The sequence below is a fragment of the Lissotriton vulgaris genome, chromosome 6 (genome assembly GCF_964263255.1).
Source record: "Lissotriton vulgaris chromosome 6, aLisVul1.2, whole genome shotgun sequence".
NCBI classification, from domain to species: Eukaryota; Metazoa; Chordata; class Amphibia; order Caudata; family Salamandridae; genus Lissotriton; species Lissotriton vulgaris.
The window spans coordinates 1,409,055,130-1,409,071,010 of NC_141694.1; the positions used below are offsets into that span (position 1 = coordinate 1,409,055,130).

At 44.0% G+C, this 15,881-nt stretch overlaps 1 protein-coding gene across 2 annotated transcripts in view; it reads left to right on the forward strand.

Annotated features, from left to right (window-relative positions):
• ARFGEF3 (ARFGEF family member 3) overlaps positions 1–15,881 on the forward strand; it is a 475,184-nt gene that overhangs the window by 217,309 nt on the left and 241,994 nt on the right. For both annotated transcript variants that reach the window (XM_086927524.1, XM_086927525.1), the window contains exons 6-9: positions 5,057–5,179; positions 7,639–7,681; positions 10,926–11,010; positions 13,316–13,420. In XM_086927524.1, the coding sequence (XP_086783650.1) occupies positions 5,057–5,179; positions 7,639–7,681; positions 10,926–11,010; positions 13,316–13,420 (356 nt within the window). The remainder of the gene's footprint in view (positions 1–5,056; positions 5,180–7,638; positions 7,682–10,925; positions 11,011–13,315; positions 13,421–15,881) is intronic.

Here is a 15,881-nt window from a genome sequence, read left to right on the forward strand (position 1 = left end):
CGCTAAAGTACATTGACACGCGATTCATCAGGACCTATCAGCGGAGAAATTCTGTCTACAAAACATGATCTATCTAAGTATCAGTGACTCATTACAAAATTATGAAATGGAGTACCTGTGTTGCACTGTTCCTTGCCTAGTGGTCAGGAATTATAAGCAACAACAGTACCTGGCGGGTCGTACATCAGGAGTGAAGCCTCTGTGGTTACGGTTACGGGCTCCCGTGTCCATGCTCCTTAGCCTACCCCTCTCCGCCGGGACCGGATAGTGTTGTTGCTTATAATTCCTGACCCCTAGGCAAGGAACAGTGCAACACAGGTACTCCATTTCATTATTTTGTAATCAGTCACTAATACTTAGATAGATCATGTTTTTTAGACAGAATTTCTCCACTGATAGGTCCTGATGAATCGCGTCTCAATGTACTTTAGCGAGAAACATGTTGACCACTTTCTACACTGTCTAGTCTAGTCTCGAGCTAGAGAACATAACTTTCCAGCGAGTACAGACTAGCTTCTGATTATAATTGAAGAAAGGGACCAACCGAATAAAGTTTTTTCTGGTACCCATTGCCTCATTTTAACGCACTTTTCCATCTACAACACTCTGGCCCCTCACCCGCACTTCACCTACAGGCAGTTGGATTAACAGATCTCCTTTAAAGAGCCCTTCTTAGAGGTGTTGCCCGTTGGGGATTGCACCGCCTAACGAACGAGGAGCATTGCCTATGATGAAGCATGACACCTGCAAAGGTGTGTGAGGCCACTATATCCAACAAAATGGATACCCCTTGGTAGGTTTCCACTGAAACTTCACCTCTCCTCCACACTCCTGTGACCTTCACACACGCCCTCCCCAGGAACAGCCCAGTTCTCTTTTGCAACACACATGTGCACAGACAGGAAGGCAGTGCAGTTTGTGAAATGTACAGAAGGGCATTGAGTTTTACTGGGGCCTGGATGGCACACACTGGAGCCCTTAACACCATCCTACATTCTACAGCACACCCCATGTAGAGCGTGACTACATTGGACCACATCACCCTAATCCTGATAGAACTCCACTGACTCCCTTTTCCAGCCTACACAATCTCAAAAGTTGGTCCATCACTACAAAGCACTTCCAACTACCAGGCTGATAAGCTCACATCTCAGCGCACATGCAGTCGGGACACCATCAGACTGGAGACAAAGAATTGTGGAAAAGAAAAGACATGGTAGCAGGCATTTTCCATCTATCCTCCCATAATCTGAAGCACACTCCTATTCATCAGAACCGCCCGAAAACTGCTCTGGTGAGGGAAAAATTTGAAGATGCCCCTCTTTAAAGAACACTACCTTATGATAGAGTAACAGTCCACTAACAAGCTACCTTTCCAATCACTTGTTGACTGTATAATTGCCTTGGACCATGAAGAGTTCTCCTTTGCCTTTTGGTTTGGTCAAAGTATACAAATACCACACACGTACATACCGGAGAATTTGGAATACGAAGGTTGCATGAATCCGTATTCGACTGTTCGGCAGCGTGTATTTTTATCCGGATGGATTCAGTAGTTGAATGCTAACGGTACCACAATGTTCTACAGATATTGATCTGATTATTTCATGGCCGCGAGGTACAGCAGTGGTCGTGTCACACTTCTTCTGTTCAGCGTGTACCAGGCCAGCATAGCTGTCAGTGGGGCAGAGCATGGGTGCAGTGTTATTGGAAACGGTTTTGCGCCATCGAGTTGCAGCCAGCTGTGCCTAGTCTGTTAATGTGTACCATGAAGTCATCCTTTGGTATAGCCGCCATTGGGTCTCCAGGTGGAAGACATATTGGCACTTTGTTGATATCTAGTACTTGGCAAGTGCTAATCTTTGTATAAAAACGTGGTGCTCTGCTGCATTATGAGGAGATGCGTTCGTGGCACCGGGCTGGTGTAATCAGTGTTATGCTCATTACAAACACCCAGGTTGCTTCTGCATGCTCAGTTATGTTATTGTGTCTGGCAGGGCTGGATTGACCATTTGCAAAATACGCATGTGTTTAGGGCATTATGGGAAGGGGCACCAAAGAAATTCTCCATTGCCGGGTTTACCATGGACCATATGGTGCAAAACTGCAAATGGTGCAGCAGCTGAACCTAAAAATAAAGTGGAAGTATACAAAGATAAATATTATTTCCCATCTTACTGTAAGTTTTGTTTCACTTCGAAAAATACAATTTGATTTTACGGTTTATTATTGATTACATTTTTAATTAGATGTATATGGGGAGGGGGGACCCAAAGTCTTTCAAGTGCTTAGGGCCTCTAAAGGTCTTAATCCAGCCCTGGTGACTGGCAATGGTAAACAGATGCTGTGGAGTCTAGTTAGGCCTTCATTTTCTCCCCTTGTGCTCGCCCTAGGTCTCTGTGCTTCTCTGTGTGTGAAGTACATAGTATTTTTCTGTGCTGGCCTGTGAGTTTGTATATCTTTATTGTATGACTACATTACGATGTGACATTGCATGGTCATGGCCGTCTCAGTGTTATGTTAACATTACAGGGGCTGTTGGACACAGCTAGTACAATAACTGTGATTTGTGTTTTGCTACAGTGGTACCGTCCTTGGATCTGCACAGTGTAATTTACATGCATGTGCAAAGGGTATATTTTTATTTGGACATTCGTCCTTTTATGTGTTCTCCTTTAACCGCGTTTCTGTGTCAGGGCGTTGACCATTTGTTTGGCACACTGTATTGTCTTGTGGTCTTTAACGTTGGCATACACTTCCAGGTAGTACGTTTATGCCTTAGGTGCATCTCAGTAATGTTGTTTCTTATTCTTTGAAACCCTCCATCGGTATTACAATGGATTTTATTTACGGTTGCATGTACTTTGTTTGCTATTTTCAGGAACCGTAACCTGTTTTATCTACTGTATCGATTGTGGCATTTTTTCATGGCTTCCTCTTATTTTGGTCTGAAGTTAGCAGAGTTGTATTGAATACTCCGGTGTTATTGTCATATTTAGCAGTATTCTGGGACACATGCATCATTCAAAATACCAATCGCAAAGGGGCAGATTGGCAGAATCTGCCCCTTTGCGACCGGTATTTTTGCATTTAGGATGCTTCATCCCAAATGCAAGAATCACAATGTAAGTAATTGCTAAATTTGCAATTACTTGAATTGCACTTGCATTTAGGGAATCACAAATTGCAATTCCCTAAATGAAATGCAATGCATTAACCACAAAAGTGCATTTTCAAAGTTCCATGTTGCACACATACATGCCCTTGAGGCTGGGCATGTGAGTGTGCAACATGTGGTAACATGGCAATTTCAGGGGTGCATCAGGGTGTCCATTTGGCACCCTTGAAATTGCGTGCGCAATTTGCGAGTACCTATTTGGTACTCGCAAATTGTGCATGCAATTCCCATTCATTCCTATGGGCCTTTAGGAAAGGCCCATAGGGATGAATGGGAAGCAATTACTTAAATGCGATTCGCAATTTGCGAGTCGCAATTAAGGAATTTGTAGGAATCACAATTATTTTTGCAATTCCTCCATGCATAAGCAATTGCGATTTCTTAATAATCGCAATTTATGAATCCCAATTACAAACTGTGATGGATTTGTGCTTATCGATAAGTGGAAATTTACTGCGATTTTATTACCAAATCTTCTGAGTGAGGTATCTATGTTCAAAGTGTTTTTTAATTCCAAAGGTAATGGAACATTTCACTTCACCATGCAGCTATCGCCAGTTTTTAACGAAACTGAAAAACAGCATGATCTCTGTTGCAAAAAGAGCATTCTCCCTAAAGCACATTGTCAAGTCAAGTCAAGTCAAAACATTTATATAGCGCACTACATACCCAGAGGGTTTCAAGGCGCTTAGGAAGGGGAGGTGGATTATTTGTCAAATAACCACGTTTTAAGCTGCTTTCTGAACGCTAGGTGATTCTGGGTGAGGCGAAGGTAAGCGGGGAGTGAGTTCCATGTTTTGGCAGCCAGGTATGAGAAGGATCTGCCTCCCATGGTGGTCTTGTTGATGCGAGGTACAGTGGCGAAGGCTTGGCTGGAAGAGCGGGAGAACAGTAATTTAAGTGCATACATAAAAAATGCTTTAAACACTCATAAGGTCCATAAGATTGCTAATACCATCCTAATAGCTTACTACTGCTCAGTGATTTGGGGTTCCTGGATGGATACACTTTTTAGACTGTTACAAAAGCTTGTAGGTAATTTTCCTATTACAGTGTACTCGTAGCAGACTTCTCGCCTGTAATTAGCAAATGTCACAGCTAAACTAATGAAGTTACATATTAAAGTTTCATTCTGATCAGACCTGACATATTAGACTTTCATTGTACCAGAGAGTGTCCCGAGTGTTCATTGCTGCTACAAAAGTACATTAGAAACTATAAATTGAGAGAAAGAACTCTTCTTCTGGTTCCTTTCATTGGAACGTTTTTGTCTTTGACATGTACCGTATAAAAATTCAAAAAAATACTTTGAATTGATAGTTCAGTCATTAGCTGAAGGGGAAGCCCCTTTATTTACATAGCACAGGCTAGGTTTTCAGGTCAGAAGAGCAGAAATATCACTCTATGGTGTCAGAAATTCTACAAGAGGCTACTAATTGGTTTATAAGGGAACTAAACTGATTAATTCTTCGTGTGACACCTATTATGTCCAGTGTATTCGTTTATTTTACTTTCACAGTATGGTTTCCATGTTTTTTCATACCTATCTGCACCCAGAAGTCTTTCTTGTTCCAGAGGAAGCATGACACCAGATATGGAAATCCGTGAAAGTCGCATATTTTACGAGAACATTATATTCCTTTTACCATGTGTTAAAAAGATAATTCACGCCGCAGGGCGTCAGAGTAACGATACACCTTATTAAGGTACTGTCTTGAGCAGCAGACCTCTTTATGGTGACAGATCGGGCGTGTGTGTTCCTTCTAAAGTATGGTAGACGGTACTTTATCTCATATATAATGATTAACATAAATTAAATGTATGTTGCTGCGTGATAAACGGGCTACGATCTGATGTTCTTTTGTCCCCCCCCCCCAGGTATGCATCGAGACCTACGTGACCAGCTGTCACCAGCGGAGCATCAACACGGCCGTGCGCGCGACGCTCAGCCAGATGTTGAGCGACTTGACTCTGCAACTGCGTCAGAAGCAGGAAAACACGGTGAGCGTGGCACCACGTGATCGTCTGACGTCCGAACGCCTCCACCGCGCCCACGTGCAGGGGCTTTTGTGTGTCACATAATCATTGAGGTTCTCCTCGCGCTGTCTGCGCCTGTACAGGAGATTTATCGCCGTCATAGTAACTGATGAGTTCTCTTAAGCCTCATTTGTTCCACAGTGGATGCTGTGCTGAGTAATTATATATAGCGGGCTGCAAAGTAGTTAAAACAGTGGGACCTGCGCAGGGAATGTTCACCGAGCTTGAAATAGACTTTCCTTCTGCAAACACAAAACCTGTTCTCGGTGTACCGTGGGAGGGGCGTGCTAATCTGTCCAGAATTCTTTACAGGTTTACACATTTTAAATGTTGTTGGCCTGGCTTTCCTGGTGGCGCCGGGCTAACAACCTTATGCTTTACCAAAGCCCGTTTAAATTAAATAGGTGTATTCAAGAGAAATAGTTCCGTGGCAATGCCTTGCAGGCACACATTCTGCTTCTCTAATATAATATGCATTAAATTGCTGCCGTCCATTAAACCCATTCATCCTCCATTAAACCTACTCCCTGTTCCTCACTTCTTAGAAGTCGTCTCATAAAATCACCTTCATCATTTTTAATAGCTCCTTGGGCAGCCAGCAGGTCACAAGTTCTTATCCTGGAATAGTAAGTTGTTCAATGGCTTATGTGCTTGCTGCAAATATCTTCTTGTGACCAACAATGTATACTTTTCAGTAACTTCTAGATCTTATTTGAATCCTTATAACTGGGCACAAGTCCTATAAAAAGAAGTGGCGGGACCGACAATATGCAAATGAGCTCATGACGTCACGTGCTGAACGTGTCCCATGTCTGAAAATTACACGGGACGCGTTCAGCATATTTCTGTGGGGCCCAGCTTCTTGGCAGAGGGACGGCGTCCACCCTTTGAAAAGAGCGGGGGAACGCCGTGTACCTGCGTGTACCCCCGACTCGAGCCCTGCATAACGTAGCGCAGGGGGTTTCAATATATTTTTATAGAGCGCAACATAAAGGTGTAAGATTCTGTCCTTGCCGGGCTGACTCGAAGACTCTTTGCTTGGAGTAAGAGTAAATGAGTACCCCTGGATGTGGTAGGACTTAACAATGCACAGTTAATAACTGGGGTTACTGTTACCCTGACTACTGCTGCGTAATTTACCACACATATGCCACATTACTGTGAATGTGCTTTGAATTTTCATGTTAATTTTTCTTATGAAGACAGAATGTGGCATAATTCGCTGCAAGCAATTGCAGTAAGGTGGCCATCTCGCTCCCGGTTACTATGAGCAATCTCCAGCCCTCTCTGTCCTTTATACCAACAAATCATTGTTTTCAGGTGTCTTGGTTTAACTAGTTCAACGGGAGGGAAGCAAGACTGAAATCCAGAATACATGGTGGTCACATGAAAGTTTAGTACTAGAAACAGCATCCCATGTGATTGGAAACAGAGGGCACCCTAAATTGCTGCTGTCTCCACTTGTTCTTCTAGTGCCATCCACAGAATTCTCTAGGAAATCCTTTGCATTTGTTGAGAGTGAGCGTGCACGTGAAGTGTACATATGTGTTAATATCTTTGGTCACTTTGAAGGCAGAGTAGCCCAAGGCCTGCTGAGTGTGGAGACCTAATGTGTGAGCATCCAGCTGTGCTGACACGTCACCGCAAAATAATCCCAGAACCATCCTTTGACTGGATCAGGCCTCCTGCTCTAATGTTTGATAATAGGCTGCACGCGCCACCCTTTTAGCTTCTTTGCACAGTCTTTCTGTTCCTCATTAATCAAAGCCGTAGGACTGTCTACTTCATTTATCAAATCCACACACCGTTTCCATTCACTTCCTACTTCCCTTTTTCAGGTTAATAGTTTTGCCCAGATTTATATTTCAATCTGTTCTTATTCAGTTACATTGTAATGTGTGCTATATTTGTGTACACACATTCTCGTGTTACAACTGGAAACCTAGTGATTCACTGAATCAGATGCTTAAAGGGCAGACCTTTTTTTTAAATGTCGCCATTTTTCCAGACCCCTGGATGCAACCCTGCACCAATTTAAAATCCGTTATTAAATGTGTACTTAACCTTTAGTCGTGGCGGAAGGGCGTAACTAAAGACATTTATTAGAACTAATTCTAATATTACATATTTGGTATTTAGGAACTCATAATATAAGGTACCTGCTTGTTGAACAGCTGTTTGTAATATTTGGTGTCTGCTAAATTCATTTAGCACTGCTCTCACCATCAATTTGCAACTTTTTGGCAATAATTTATCAGAAAGGCAAAGTTTCCAGGTATGCACCCAGACGCTACTGATCAACGGTATCAGTATTGATTTTGACTTCAAAAGTATGCAAACTAAAGTGATTAAGAACATTAAAAGTGATGTTTTTAAAGACTTCCTGACTTCATAACTGTTTTTAATTTGCCTTAACTCGACAGAACACGGAAAGCAGTGAAGTCGTGCCAGAAATTAGAAATCAAGGTATCTATCTGTTTTTTTGAAAATTGAGTTCACAGTGATTAAAGCAAACTGTTTTTCTGCATATATTAATGTGCCTTTTACACTTTCTTAGCACCTCCCACCAATGCTTTGTTTTGTGAAAACTGATATTTTTCATTTTCCATGAAAGAGCAAGCCTCAAAACTATCAAGTTCCGGGTAAATACAAGGAATAAAATGAAATAATCATTTTCATATCTCTTTATTTTATTTAAGGTTTTTATATAGCCGTTCTCTACTCCTTAGGTATCGGACTGCTTTGCAAAGAACAATTCAATTGAAGACCAGGGCTCAGAAGTACAGTGAATAGAAACCATGAAGGCATTGTGCTGCTGTTAGGGAAAGCAGCGTTCAAGCAGATCAGAGGCTGAGAAGAAATAGGAGACAGATAGGAAAATTCACTTAAAATAAAAGTATACATGGAAAATGTATTCTAGTTTTTCATTCAGTGAATGTGGGAGAGAAAATCATTTAGAAGTTTAGGTGCTAGTTAAAGAGGTTTTTTTTTTTTACTTCCTTCTGAAAAACATCAATGTCCTCCTGACATCTTATGTCTTCTGGATGAACAGTTTATAGTAATGGATAAACACCAGGAATAGGTTTAGATGCAGCTGCGATTGAGTTGAATTTCTTGCTCCTCATAGGGGAAGTTCCCTTGCTCCTTAGGCCTTTAGTCCCACAATATATGTATGTAGGAGTGTCTGGTACAGCGCTATTCAAGATTCACCGGCTTCCTCTACATTCTTGTTCATTCTATGGAATCTTTTTCTGCATAACAAGAACACATTACACACTGCTGTTATAGATCGTTTTATAGCAAGAGCTAGACCATAATTAATTTACTTTGTAGTTATTCTGAGGAATATCGAAGAAAAAGCACTATACAAAACTGCGTTAAACATGACCTAAAAAGAAAAAAAACATAATTTTCTGCATTTAAAAACAACCAGAACAAAAAATGATAGGCAATGAGAAGGACAAAGTATAAAGTCGTCCCATATTCGCAGTGTTCTTAATATGTCCAAGAGGTGCCATTTTCAGCACTCTCGTGATAGCAGGAGTGAGTGAGCCCTATTTCTCTTCTGCCGGAGTAGACTTTCTCTATCAAATGTAAGTGCACGAAATTGGGTTCCTGGTTGGCTGGGATGTATGCGGTGGAAGCGAGAGCCTGGGGAGCGATGAGGTCTACGATAGCGTTGGTGAATGGCGGTCGGGAGCCTGGAGGCCTGTAGACAGGACCGGACTGGCCTTAGCAGCCACCGGTAGGCGTGGGCGGAAAATCCGTTCCGCTCGCGGATTTTGCGGATTTTCGGGAAATCCGCAATCCGCGAGATTTGCGAATTTCCCGCAAAATCCGCAAATCCGCGAGCAGCGGATTTTGCTCGCACTGCTCGCACTGTTCGCGTGAGTTCGCGCCCCGCGAATAAGTGCAAAATTGCAGAAATACGATCTTAGCAAAACTGAAAGTAACTACTTACCAGGTTCAAAAGTTCAGGCTCATCATTAGTAGCCATTTCCTGGAGTGCTTCCTGAGGGGCCCCTCCAGAGTTCAGTTGCCAGTTGAAACTATTATGTGACCCTGCTCTGAACCTCAGAATAGTTACACATATGCCACAAAGGTCCTGAATTACAGCTAAGGGAGACAAGCAGGAGCCAGGCTGGAAGTTAAAATCCATTAATCAGCCCCTAATTCATTATTGTCAGTTGGGGCAGGGCAGGTGTTGTAACTAATTTTGCAACAATGAAAGCACTTAGCAAGTGCAAAAGATCACTAATCAGGGCGCACTAAGGAAGCAGGTGCCAGCTAAAAAAATATTCTGTGACACATGAATCAGCCCCAAATTAATTCAGGTCACTTGAGGCAGGGAAGGTGTGCTTTGCTTTGCCGAAAATAATGTACACTGGACAACCAGAGGGTGTGGTGATGAAACAGAGGGTGGCATGGGTGGGCCAGAGGGTGGCATGAGTAGTCAGAGAGTGGCAGTGGTGACAGAGAGTGGCAGTGATGAAGAAGAGTGTCCCAAACAGGCTGGACACGTAGAAACAACAAGTTCGCGAAACTTGCGACCCGACAGGTAAGTTCGCAATTTGCGAAAGTGTACAAAACCCTCGCGAACTGGCAGAAACACGGGCGAACACAAAAAAAAAAAAAATCCGCAAATTCGCGGGAATTCGCGGATTTTGCGGATTGCGAATCCGCAAATCCGCAAAATTCGCGAACGCGAGATCCGCAAAATTCGCTCATGCTTAGCCACCGGGTGTTTTCCCGGTTTGTCGCATGGTGGGGGACGGTTTTGGGCTCCTGGGGGGCGGGGGCATTTTTGTTACCGGGAGCTGGCAATATCGCCCCCTGTAACAAATTCGTCCAAAACTGGCCCTAACAAACCACTTGGCCGCACTCCCCCTCTGGGGGGGCCAGCCGAGCAGTTTGCCAGAGCCGGTTTCCGTTCCCAGTCCGGCCCTGCCTGTAGACATGGATGCCGTGTAGGGAGGTCATGGGGTTGGTCTGGGTCTGGATCTGGAAGTGGAGATGTTCCATGGTTGCCGTTGGGTCGTATGAGTGAGTGGTCATTCGGAGGTTTTTCTTGTGGGCGGTGGTGATGCCTCTTCCTGGTTGGTCGCTGCGTTCCTTACATCGATTTTGGAGCCATCAGGGAAGGCAATTGCAATGTCCGGTCCAGAACTGGGGTTAATTTATAAAGTTTTATATAGCGCAAACGTGACGGTCCAGGTATGTAATTCACGTTTTTAGAAAAAATGCAGGATCCCCAAATTGGAGAGCAAAACATGAACTAATATACATGTATTTAACACACGTAGATAATAGACAAAGATATTAGTCTTAGCATTTTTTATTTACCTCTTTCTTTGAGAGAGCTAATAAAGCAAGAAGAGATGCTTTCACATAATATACAGGTGGAACGATGATTTCAAGCTAGAAGAGGTTCATTTGTATAACATTAAGAGAGGAAGCCTACACTCTAAAATTCTTTCCACACATTCACTTTCTTAACATTTTAGATTAGCAGACCCTAGTTAGGATAGTTTACCATGAATTAGCCATATTTTGCTGTAGGATCTACAGTGAGATTGTTTCTAGTCTTGTCATTCTGTTAATGAGGTGAAAAAAACCCCTTAAGACAACTCAGTCTAAGTAAAATTAAATGTGTATATGGACACTAACCTTACACAATAGTAACAGGCAAACCATTTTCTTAATCACACAGGAGCAGGCCAGTCACTAGAATCCCTTTGTGACGATGTTGTCTTTGTCCTCACTGTCCTTTGTGAAAAGCTACAAACCGTCATAAAGTAAGTATTTGCAGCTGTGATCTGAAATATATTTTTTCCCTATTCTATTTCAACTGCTATATGTTATGCTGTGTTTGGATCTTCTATAGCACACAGCGCAAACTAGATTGCTTCCGGTCGAGGATCGAAGTTGCTGTATTTAGGGGTGATTTTCTTGCAAAAGAATTCCGAGAGCTTGTTACAAATATCTTGTGAGGAGGTGATGTTGCTGAAGGTGACAGGAGGCATGGAGTAGTCTTTGATGATGTCTAAGATTTCCATGTTGTTGTTAGTGCTAGCGTCAATACTATCTGCAAGAGCTGTGCACTTGGTGTTCCTTTTCTGCTGGTGGTAGTGTCTTAGGGGTGATTTAGAGATGTCTTTATCCGTGGTGTCTTAGCTTGTTCTCCATTTGTGCTCCATTTGCTTGCAGTGGCATTTAATCAGCCTGAGTTCCTCTGTGCACCAGCTGGTCTGTGGTCAGGTTCTTGCATTTGGGTTGCGGGGGCCAATGTATCGGCATATGCGGTGATCCAGTTGTTGAAGTTTTTGATGGTTTTCATCAAGCTGCTGGTGTGCTCTGGCTGATGCTCAGAGAGAGTGGAAGCCCTCTCTTCTTCTAAGATGCTTTTCCAGCTCTGGTGGGTCGTTCTTGTGGTCTTAGGTCTGTGAAGGTGCCGGATGGGTATACTGAAACTGACAAAGGCCATAGTCCAAAGTCCAGGTCATAGTTGCTGGTTTGTGGATTGTGATGTTGCTGATTGAGGAGAAAATTGGGTCCAGTAGGGGTCCACCTGCATGGGTGGGTTCTGTAACATGCTGGGTGAGGCAAGGCTTTCTAGAAGCGCCAATGAGTTTGGGTCAGTGCGGTCTTCTAGGTGAAAGTGAAGGTCTCCGAGGAGAATGTAGGTGCTGGCTTTATTGATGAGGGGTGCAACGAAGTCCATTATGTCGCAGACAAATTTGGTGTGGGATTCAGGTGGGCTGTATACGAGGGTTCTGCCAAGGGAGCAGCTGGCTGTAACGTGTCTCTTGAACGTGAGGTGCTCCATGTAGCTGGTAGGGGGGCAGTGCAGGTGGTGCAGCTGATGGTATCTTTGAATATGATCACAACTTCGCCTCTGGACTAGTACTGACGGTCTTGCCTAATGATCTTGTAGCCAGTGGGGAAGGTGGTAGCGATGTCTGGTGACGAGTTTGGCTTTAGGCGACCTTAGTTTTAATTGAATTAAAATAGGATTACAGCATACTGTAGAAGTTGTGACACAGAAGTATTGTTGCGGTAACTCAGTCAAGTTCAAGAGATCTTTAGTCATATGGAATAACTCAGATTGTTTCAATGCTTTTGAAGTTTTTAAAGAAAAGTACAAAGGTTTTTTCTTCAATATGCTTAGGTAGTATCTGTTTAGAACAACTTTAATCGAAACATTAGACAGTGTTTTCCATCAGAACACTACCTGACTGAAATGCCATGAAGAGTTACAATTCGGAGTAGAGCAAGATGTTATGGAAGGGTGTGTTTGTATATGTTCGTAATTTAAAACACAATTTCAGAATTGTTTTTTGTTCATTCCACAGATGTTTGACAGGGAATTCAGACACAATGCCAGTAAATTGGGGAGAAAAATGTACATTACGTTCAGGGGTTTTGTCATTGTCGGGTCATTGTAGATCATCAAGACAGAAAGAGTTTGTACTAATTTAATCTTACTGCCATTTTTGTAACAAGGCATGCGAATAGGAAAGAAAGATACAGGTATGGTATCAGATCAGTGTGATAGTTGTGTTCTTGCTTGTGGATGCGCCAGGGAGTGTCCAAGAGTTGTCAAAGCTCAGAACTGAGGCCTCTTTAATATATTTTTATTTTTGCAGATTTATGAAACCAGAATGTTTACTGGTTTCCTCTTCCTGTTTGTTTGATATTTGATAGGAGGAAGGATAGGACTGGGGAAGGGCTTCTTTGGGAGCAGAGACAATGCTCTCTGCAACTTCAACATCTGTAACTTATGTGTAAATATTTCACACTAACAGCAGACTTTATCATCAGAGTCAAGTCCAAGTTATAGGGTAAAATATGCTGCAAATTCTTGTGCATTTACCAACTTTCTAGTCTGTTCCATAGACAAGACCAGCGCCTTATATTTCATGGAGCTTAAAACTTGAAACACATTTACATATGTTGCAATGGAACATTTAATTATGCAGAGATAACAGAAGTAGTAGCATTTGTAACTAATAAGCAGATAGATTTTCTAATGAGATAAAGAAATGTACATGGGATGTCTCTTTTTATTGCTTATGGCTGTTCTTTCTCTCTGTTGCTCAGTGAAAACCAGCAGCTGCAGTTGCTGTACCTGGAGTGCATTTTGTCCATGCTCAACAGTTCCTCGCCCAGTATGCATCAGCACAAAGGCTTCACTGACCTGATCTGGTGGGTACATGCACAATGAAACGATCCGCCTCACTGTGAAAGCATTGATTGGCGCTTGTGGAAAGCTTTGTATGGAACAAATTGAAGTAGATTGCTGGTTGTGAAAAGGCCCCAGGCTCTCTATTTTAAGACATGCAGAGCTCGGATAATCTGAACATTTTGTCCCAGCTGTAAATATGGCAAGTGCTTGAAAATCTATCACACACACACAAGAATATTGGTTGGCCAGTGATTATTATTGAGCGTTCAACTATACAGTGGAATGATATTGTAATTAATCTCTGCCCCATCATCCACGCCTTTGCAGAGAATTATTTCCAGTCCATGTAGGGGAAGGGGGGTGATGTCTCACCACAGTCACAGAAGGGAAAGAATGGGTAGACCTAATTTTTATGAATTCCAGCATATGCAGTGTGGAGGTGTGAGGAAGTGAGTGAAGGCACATTGCTCATACCATGACAGGAGAGATTCAATAGCACCTGATGACAAGGTGTGCTCAAAGTAAGGGATATACTGGAATACGATAAGAGGTCTCCAGGTAGTTTAAAGAAAGCCCTTCAATTGATGCCAGCCAAATGTTTGGACACACTGGTAATATAGAGGCTATTGTACTGATTGTGAAGGCGGACCAAAATGACAACAACACAGAGACAGATAAGAATCCAATGGACCTGCTGGGGAGGAGCTACGACATCAGCCAAGATGGCCGCATAGTCTCCCGGCTCCGCTGACCTACGTCCTATGCTTCACTATCCTGTCGATAATCCTGCTCACCTGAACCGGATCCGTGTGGGTGATCCGTCCCACACTCCAGTGGTGTAATCCCGTAGTTTTTCCGCCGTCGTGGAGCGAAGATACGTCGAAGTCCGTACTGAGGCCTAACCCACCTGGGAAGCCGGGACCTCTAGTGCTGGCCCTGCCGGGTCCGAGCTGAACAACAACGGGCTACTGAATGCGGTTGGGCCCGGTCTCCGGTTCACTCGCACTTTTTCCTCGATTGTCTTGTTACCATCAGCTGCCTGGTGCCCTATTGCAGGTGAGGCGACGAGTGACGCACGATACTGTATTGTGAGGGTCCCCGACCGGGGATCCGGCACTCACATCGCCGATCACCCCGTGTCGGTGCCTCGCCGCGTGCCACTGCTCGCTGACCGCCGTTCCCTCACAGCTTATTCCTGCTCCGCTTGGCCTTGCCCCGGAGAAGGCGCCTCTCCGTGGGGACCGCTATGCCTGAGGACAGAGTGAGTTTAACGGAGTGGGTTCGATCTGGCCCGTCTTTGCTGATGGTGCTGGAGGCACTTATGGCGCTTCAGGGCACTATCAAAGCCCGGACTCGAGACTTGCTGTCTGCGATGGATGAAACCACAGGCTTGAGACCGGACCCTGACTCGACGCTTGTGACCCGGCAGCCAGCCCATGTTGCAATGGATGTTTCGGAGGCGTATTTAGACCCGGCGGTGGAAACAGTGTTTGCCCCTATTGTGATGGAATTGCCGGACTGGAATGTGCCTGAACACCCAATTGAACCGTTGAAACTTTCGATCTTGCACCCTTCGGATCAGTTACATGCCGTCCCCATTACGGACTCATCTACTTTGTACTATATGCTGTCTAGGACTGTGTCGATTCCCCTCCTCCACCGGTCTTTCAAGATGGCGGATGAGATGGAGCTCGGTCTGGGAGATGGGGAGGGGCGACAGTGGTACTAGCGACCTACATCTATGTGCTCCTGGTCTGCCGACTTCTGTGACATTGTGTGTAAAGGACTTCCCTTAATTACCGACCTCAGTACATTTGATCGAAGGGGCCAGGGTTGAGATCCTTGTCTGGGTTACTCGTTGTGGGATTATGGTTGACGAGATTGATTTATTGTCCTACCGGATTCCGGGGCAGGGTTGGCTATGGTGGGGGAAGGAGACCGGGAGTCCGTAATATTATGCCCTCCTCCGACTTCCCCTCTCGAGTGGGGTTTCTTTTCTTTCTTTTCTTCCCTTTCTCCTATATTTCGGGCTCTGGTTGCTGGGCGACAGGCACGCTGCGTGGGGGTGGCCGTAGTCATTTGCAGGGGTGCAGGGTGGGGGGGGGGGTGTGTGGGGGTGGGTATTTAGTTTTTTATCTTTGTTCTATGGCCTCTTTTTCTTCTTCTCTTTTCTAGACTTTCTCTCCTTTCTTTTCCGGGTTAGTGCAGTGGGTTCGGCTTTCTTTGCATCCTTATTTCTATACCTGTGCCTTGACCTCTCTGGGGCCTTGGCGCTGCGGGGCGGACAGTGATGAGGATGTAGATATTAATAATGTGCTGTTTATCCTGATGCTGCATGTCTAAACGTCGCTGATTCTCATGGTTGCGAACTTGGTATGGACACATCGTTTTTCTGTTCGCCCCCCTCCTTTTTGTGATCTGAGACACTATATGATACCTGATCCTTTCTATTTTATATTGAAAAATGAAAACCTCCTATCC